The sequence below is a fragment of the Tupaia chinensis genome, unplaced genomic scaffold, assembly GCF_000334495.1.
Source record: "Tupaia chinensis unplaced genomic scaffold, TupChi_1.0 Scaffold000361_2, whole genome shotgun sequence".
Classification (NCBI taxonomy): Eukaryota; Metazoa; Chordata; class Mammalia; order Scandentia; family Tupaiidae; genus Tupaia; species Tupaia belangeri.
The window spans coordinates 5482501-5490719 of NW_006159858.1; the positions used below are offsets into that span (position 1 = coordinate 5482501).

Below are 8219 nucleotides of genomic sequence, written 5' to 3' on the forward strand. Positions count from 1 at the left end.
AAAGAGAGTGCTTCTTCCTGCTGTCATTGTTGGTAGATGGTTTTCCATTGGTCTCTCATGTTTCTGCCTGTCTTATGAATGGAGATTCTACCTTTTCTATCAGCTAACTCTTTAAGATTTTTTTAATATAGTGAACAACTTTGGAAAATAAAAGTCATATCTCTCTCTGGCACAGATTGCAGAATTATTGACTGCTTTGTGTAGTGAATATAATGTCTCCCTCCGTGTCAAAAATAGGCAGACTTCCTGTGCATTATGAAATGCTCAGGTTCCCTGTGGTCGGGGTCCCTCACCTGTAATGGTACCACAATGTGTGCAGGCATCATCTAGTATTCTCCATCTCTCACCGTGGGAGTTGTAGTTTGGGAAACCAGTACAGATGCTGTTACTGGCTATTACCATTACTGTTGCTGTAGATATTTGTCTCTGACTCCGAGTCTCATGTCTTCTGCTGACAACTATGAAACTGTGGCAGGCTAACTTGTTAGCTTGAGGGAAAGGTGAGAACAGTGTTTGGCAGTTATTGTATAAGAGTTCTGAATGTGCAGAACCAAGTAGAACTTTTGTTGTTATTAAATGTTTGCTTTAGTCTGCTCGTTCTCATCTAAACTATTTTCTTCCAGGTTTGTGCAATGGCATCAGCTAAGCTAAATACCCTTCTTCAGACCAAAGTGATTGAAAATCAGGATGAAGCATGTTACATTTTAGGGAAATTGGAACATGTTCTAAGTCAATCGATCAAGGAACAGACTGAAATCTATTCCTTTCTGATTCCCCTTGTCCGTACTCTGGTTTCCAAAATTTACGAGCTTCTCTTCATGAACTTACACCTCCCTTCTTTACCTTTTACCAATGGCAGCTCTTCATTTTTTGAAGATTTTCAAGAATATTGTAGTTCAAATGAATGGCAAGTTTACATTGAAAAATACGTAAGTTTTATCTTTTTTAAGCAAGATTTTTCTACTAATTTTCATTTCTATAGAAATATATATTAAGTTTTGTATATTTCTTTTTTTATAAGATTGTACCTTATATGAAGCAATATGAGACTCATACATTTTATGATGGGCATGAGAATATGGCACTTTATTGGAAGGATTGTTATGAAGCCTTAATGGTGAATATGCATAGACGAGACCGGGAAGGAGGGGAAAGCAAGCTCAAGTTTCAGGTAAATGTATTAAACATTTTAATATCTAATATTGCACAATGACCTCAGGCATTTAATTTTCAGCCAGAGGAATGTCAAACTTGAAATTAGAAAATATAATAAGTAGTATTCCTATTGTTTATCTGAAAATTATTTCAGAATTAAAAGAAAAAAACAGCTAATCAGCAATAAATTAATAGTAAAATGTTCTATACATGTGCTTATGTTAAAAGCCTATTAAGTTGAAGGTACATTAGTAGATAACTCTAAGGAGGCTAGGTATGTAACAATGCTTAGAAGGAAATTTGTAATACTAAATTAAATGCCTATGTTAGATAGTAAAAAGGCTTCAAATGAAAAGTTTAAGTTTCTACCTTTAGAAACTAGGAAAAGAAAAGAAATATAAACTTATAACAAGCAAAATTAAGAAACAAAAATAGGAACAGAAGTCAATAAAATTAAAAGCAGAAAAAAGGGGCCTGGCAGCAGTGGCATGCTGCAGTTTGGGACACGAAGGGCCTGGTTTTGATTCCCAGTCCAATCTGAAAGCTAGGCGCGTTGCGTTCACCTGTAATCTGAAATCGACTCAGATGACTGAAGCAGGAGGACCACAGGCTTGTGGCTGGCCTAAACAACATAGACTCAGAGAGCCATGCATAGTGGTGCACATCTGTGGTTCCAGCTATTCAGGAGGCCCAAGGATTATGTTGCAAAAAGATACTGTCTTTAAAAGGGAAAAAAAAAAGAGTAGAAAAACAGTACAGAAAATTAGTGAAACTAAAATTTAGTTCTTCAGAATATCAGTAAAATGGACAAACTTCTAGCCAGACTGACAACTCAAAAAAGAAAAAATGCAAAATGACTTACTGATAGACACATATTTCAAAAACGAACTCAAGAGTAAGTAGAGGGACTGGCAGGTGGCGTGGTGGTTAAGGGCCTGGACTCCTGCCTGGCCGACAGTGGTTCAAGTCCTGGACCTGAAAGAGAGAGAGAAAAAGAGAGGAAAGAGAGAAAGAGAGGAAGGGAGAGAAGAAGAGAGAGAGAAAGTTAAATAAAATAATTCTTAAAAAAAAAAAAAGTAGATAACCTGTGTAATCAATATCTACTAAAAATTTGAATTTATAGTTTAAAACCTTCCGAAAGTGAAAGCTCTAGTCCCATGTGATTTCACTGGCAAAGTCTACTAAATGCTTAATGGAGAAATTATGCCAGTTCTTCACAGTCTCTTCAGAATGTGGGAAAGCAGGGCCCTGCCTCCATGATGCTAGTGGTAGCTGCAGCACAATACTGGATCCATATGGAAGGCCCAGGTTCTGATCCCAGGTTGCCCAAACACACCAGACATGCCCACACATGCCTATGATCTTAGTTAGCTAAGAGGCTGTGGAGGAAGATTACAGCCTGGTGAGACCCTATTAAAGGGGTGTGTGTGTGTGTGTGTGTGCTTTTTTTTTTCTCTCTCTCTCATGAAAAGAGAAATAAAAACCTGACAACCTAGAATTCTGTACCTGGCAAAAATATTCAAATATGTTATTACCTGCTGTTGCTGCTGGTTCCTGCTACCCACGTAGCAGGATGTGGACTTAAGGACATCCGCCAGTTCAGATGCAGGCTGGACCCTGTGTCACAGCCGTGGGTGCATGGAAGGCTATGGTAGCTGCCACAGAAGGAGTAAGTCCTCAACTGTAAGTACACATGTGAGGGTCCAGCTCGCCACAGCATTCTTTCTGTTTGGCATGAAAGCCTGCTTCAACTGGAAAGAGTTGTTTGTCTTTGTTTTTACCACCAATCAAATACATATTCTAGAAGAGTGTTTTGTAGAAATTTTGTGGCATATCAGAAGATCCAGAAATACCATAGAATTTTCCAAGACAAAACAGATCAATGGTTCTTTGAAGATCAATGATTCTTAAATCTTTTTGTCACCTTAGCATTCTTTGTCAGAGCAGAATAGTTTATAGCTTTTCAGTGAAAATGTTTTAGTTCAAAGTTTTAAAAATGAGGGACCAGCAGATGGCATAATGGTTGCTTCACTGGACTCCCACTTAGTTGACCATAGTTCTAGTGAATCTAGTGGAGTCCTGGATCTAGTAGCTTAAAACTCACACCAAGTGCGTGTGTGTGTGTGTGTGTGTGCACAAGATCCCGAGGGGAAAATGGAGAAGGGGTTGCGACATGGCCATAACTCTTGGGTGGGTGATTTCTTGCTTTCTCTCTTTCTGTCAAGCACACACGCCCTATAGCAGAAATCTCTCTTTAAAAAAAAGGCAAAAACAACAACAAAAATGGCTTCTTCAGAGAGCCAGCAGGTGGTGGTTAGGGCACTGGACTCCCACATGGCCGACTGTGGTTTGAGTCCTGGACCTGGCAACTTTCTTTCTTTCTTTCTCTCTGTCTCTCTCTGGTGAGTGCACATATCCTATAGCAAATTTTAAAATACAATAATAAATAAAATTAAATACTTTTCTAAAACGAATGATTTCATATTATTATAGTCTATCGACCAACTGACAAAGTTAGTGACATAGTCAAAATCAACCTAATGGCAGAAGAATTATTAAATATGTTTGGAAGCCAAAGATCTTCCTTTATGGCTCAACGTCTTTGGCATGTTTTTGGTCAGTTCAGTGTAGCAAACAGTGAACTGTTCTGTTAGTTAGCTGTAACAGAGATCACGAGACAAGGCCTTAGACTGCCTTTCAACATAACCATCTGCTCCTAACTCACCTACATGAGTCTATATTAACTTTATTTTCTTTTTTGCTAGAGAGAGAGGGAGAAAGCATTGTCTTCCTTTCTGGATTTTGGGCACATGTCCCTAGTGTGTGTTTTTTCTTCGAGACTCTGGGTCCAGTACTTAAACCACTGAATTGGCCATGTAGGATCCAGCTGCCTTAATCACCACACCACCTGTCTAGTCCACTTGTAAATAAGAGGCATGAAGTCAATGAACATTGACTGTACTTTGAGGGGTGTTTGTCTACATGAATTACAGTGGATAGTTCAGCATCAGCAAGGGACCATGACCTGTCCAAGCTAAAAATCTTCCAGAAGTTGAAGTAATTCATAACTTCAAGGCTGAGGACTTGAAATTCAAAAATTTCATTTCTTATCCAGCTCTCAAAATAGCTATTGAAGGTGCCTTTTGGGGTCTAGCAGATGGCATAATGGTTATGGCACTGAATTCCCACATGGTGACCACAGTTCAAGTCCCAGACCTGGTGGCTTGAAAATCACGCCCCACGCTAGTGCGTGTGTGTTCTCAAAATTCCAGAAGAAGAATGGAGGAGAGGGCATTATGGCATGGCCATCCCCCCCGAAAGGTGATTTCTTACATTCCACTCTCACTTTCTCTGTCTCTCTCCAGTAAGCACACATGCCCTATGGCAATAAAAGATATTTTTTGAAAAGAAAAGTAAAAAAAATCCTCAAAACTTCAAAAAGAAAAGAAATTGCCTTTAAAGGAGCTCTGTTTCAACAGTGTTAAATCTTTTAAGCGTTAGATTGGCTGGCCTATAATGTTTCTTTTTGTCAAAAATGGCTAGGTCTGTCAAATGTAATTAGACACTGCTCATCATTCCAAACTATTGTTAGGGACTTTGTGAAAAAATATACCAGCAAAGTAACTAAATTCGTTATATAGGTAATAAAAGATATTGAGCATGTCCAAATATTTATTAGAACAGTTAGAGATTTTTATGAAATAGAAAAGAAAGTATAACCTCTAGCAAAGGTCTGTGCATATAGTTGAAGCATTTCAAATTACGTTTTTCTCTGAAGGGTTTTCTCCCTAGAGTTCATTTTTATTGACTCCTTAAGGCTCCTAAAAATAATACTTTACTATCCCACATTCCTATAATGTTGCCTGTCACCTGCTTGAAGGAACAGCTGAGAAATCTGATTTATAGTATCAGCTATCTTACTTATAAGCTAGATGATCAGAGAAGCAAACCACTTAATTTCTCTGGGCTCCGCTTTCCCTATCTGTAAAACATGGAGTTTGGACTAGATTATGTTTAATGATTTTTGCTGTCTATTGCTTAATTTTTATTGCTAGGCAAATTTAAAAATTTAAATAATTTAAAAAGTTACTAGGCTAGCTCCATGGCCTTTGGTTAAAGCAGCTGGATCTTACATGACTGACCATGTGGTTCAAGTCCTAGACCTAGCAGTTTGAGAAACACGCTAAGCAGGTATGCCCCAAATCCCAAAAGGCTAGAGAATTGGCAGAGAAGGGATTGTGGCATAACTGTCATAACAAAACAAACAAAAAATTCATAAAAGTTGTTATAGTGATAGGGCTAGCAGGTGGTGTGGTGGTTAAGGTGCTGGATTCCTGCATGGCCCACTGCAATGGTTGAGTCCTGGATGCAGCAACTTGAAAAACATGCCAGGCATGTGTGTGTTTGTGTCCAGAATCTCCAGTGGAGAATGAAGAAAGGATTGTGCCATGGTCTCTGCTCTGACAGGATGATTTCTCACTTTCCCTCTTTTTGTGTTAATCCATCTCTTTCCAATGAGTGAATGCACCCTATGGCAAAAATCTAAAAAAATAAAAAAGTTAATAAAATATGTCATATGTGGTTATAAAGTGATGTGTAGGACTAGTTGGTGGAGTGGTGGTTAAGCAGCTGGATTCCATTTGCCTGACTTCCCAGTTTGAGTCCCAGAACCAGTGGCTTGAAAAACATGCTAGATGCATATGTGTGCATTCCCAAAACCCCAAGAGGAGAAATGGAGGAGAAGGGATTGCAGTGTGACCATTCCCTATGTAGGGTGCTTTCCCACTTTCCTTTCTCTCTCTTTCTAACGAGCACATGTATGCTATAAAAGGTTTTATTTTTTCATGTAAATATTCCTGTAAATTTATGATGCAATGTTCTTGTTTATTGTTTCTTTCAGGAGAATTTTGTGGAGCCATTTAATCGAAAAACACGTCAAGAGAACTTGAGGTATAATAATATGCTTAAACAACTAAGCAGTCAACAGTCAACAACTCTTAGACGTTGGAAGGCAATACAACTCTATCTTAAATGTGAAAGGGGACCTTGGGCTGAAAGGTAGGAGTATATCATTTACTAATTAATTTTTTTCTTTAGTGCTCTGGTCTGATATTTTTGACCCAATGTCATCTTCATGCCAGCTTTTTAAGTGTTCAATTTGTAAGAGTGCTTTTTCATTAATTTTATTGTCCTTAAGTGATTTATAGGTGTGGGTTGGTTAGAGGTGTGTGTGTATATATATCTATATATTTTTTTAATTATGTATTTTCCATTTTACCCCATGATATGAAGTTTATTAGACTTAGATCATCTATCAGTGAATTTTGAACCAGTTTACTTGTGTCTTTCTGACACTACCTCTTTGAGGTAGAATTAATAATCCTAGATGTGATTGAATGTTTTATAATTTATATAACTGACCCTAGGTAATTTTGTTTAACTAAATTGTATTACCAGTTTTCATTTATTTTTAAAATTTCCTATAGGGCATGTGCTCTTACCAGAGAGAAAGTGAGATAGAGAAATAGGGAAAATGAGAAAGCACCCCCAAAGGTTCATGGCTATGCCACAGTCCCTTTTCCATTCTCCTCTTGGATTTCAGGCACTTACTTGGTATGCTTTTCAGGCTACCAGGTTAGGCATTCAAACCATGCAGTTTGCCATGCGTGATCCAGCACTTTAACCACTGTGCCACTGCCTGGACCTTTACAGCTCCTTTTTATTAATGTGATAAAATAACACATAACATAAAATTCACTATTTTAAAATATATAATTTAACGGTCTAGCCAGTGGCATGATAGTTAAGGCAGCTGGGTCCCTCATGGTTGACTGCACGGCTACTTGAAAAACACTTGAGGCATGTGTGCATGTGTGCCCAGAATCTCAAATGGAGAAATGGAGAAGGGTTTGCAGCATAACCATCCCCCTTGGGGGATACTTTATCATTTCTCTCTCTCCATCTCTCTCCAGCGAGTGCATGCACCCTCTAGCAGACTTAAAATAGACACACACGCACATACATACACACACGTTTTAGTGGCATTAAACACACTCACAATGTTATGCAGTGATCACCACTGTCCAGCTTCAGATTATTCTTATCACCCCGATAGGCAACCTTGTACCTCTTCCCGTTTTTCTCCCCCTAAATCCCTCACAAGATCTTTCTGTTTGTATCATTTGTATATTGCACATATTTAATACAAATAATGTCATAAATATGTGGCCTTTTGTGTTTGTTTTCTTTCACTTAGCATAATGTTTTCATTATGTTGGATATAGTGTGCTTCAGTATTTCATTCTTTTATATAGCCAGATAACAGTCAGTTGTATCAATGGATATACCATCTTTGTTTATTTATTTGTAAGCTCATAGACATTTGAGTTTTCTATTTTTTACTATTATGAAGAGTTCTGCTGTAAGCATTAGTATACAAGTGCTTGTTTGAACACCATTTTTAAATTCTCTTGTATATATACCTACAAGTGGAACTACTACTGGGTCATGTGATGACTTAATGTTCAACTTACTGAGGAATCACCAGTTTTCCACAACTATATCATTTTATGTTCCTACCAGCAATATATGAGGGTTCTGATTTTTCCACATCCTTATTAGTATTTGTTATTTTCTGATTTTTTTATTATGAACCTCCTGTTGAGTATGAAGTGGTACTCGATGATTTTGTTTTCCATTTTCCTAATGACTTATGATGTTGAGTATGTTTTCATGTGCTTGTTGGTTATACATGTATCTTCTATGGAGAAATGTCTACTTAACTCATTTTTTGACTGGGTTCTTTGGCTTTTTGTTGAGTCATCAGAGTTTTATGTAATCTCAGCAATAGAAATCAAATACATAGTCTGCAAATATAGGATTATCTTTTCACTGTCTTGATAGTGGCCTTTGATGCACAGAAGTTTTTAATTTTGATGATGTTCAATTTGTATTTTTTTCTCATTTATTGTGTTTTCTGTTTTTTGGTTTTTTGTCGCTGCCCGTGACGCTGCCGCGAACAAAGGACACACACCAAGCGGTTTCTTCCTTTCGTCCCTTTATTT

At 37.7% G+C, this 8219-nt stretch overlaps 1 protein-coding gene across 7 annotated transcripts in view; it reads left to right on the forward strand.

Moving 5' to 3' along the window:
* NBEAL1 (neurobeachin like 1) overlaps nt 1-8219 on the forward strand; it is a 209066-nt gene that overhangs the window by 132218 nt on the left and 68629 nt on the right. For all 7 annotated transcript variants that reach the window (XM_014589572.2, XM_027773657.1, XM_027773656.1 and 4 more), the window contains 3 exons: nt 624-929; nt 1022-1171; nt 6056-6213. In XM_014589572.2, coding sequence (XP_014445058.1) covers nt 624-929; nt 1022-1171; nt 6056-6213 — 614 coding nt within the window. The remainder of the gene's footprint in view (nt 1-623; nt 930-1021; nt 1172-6055; nt 6214-8219) is intronic.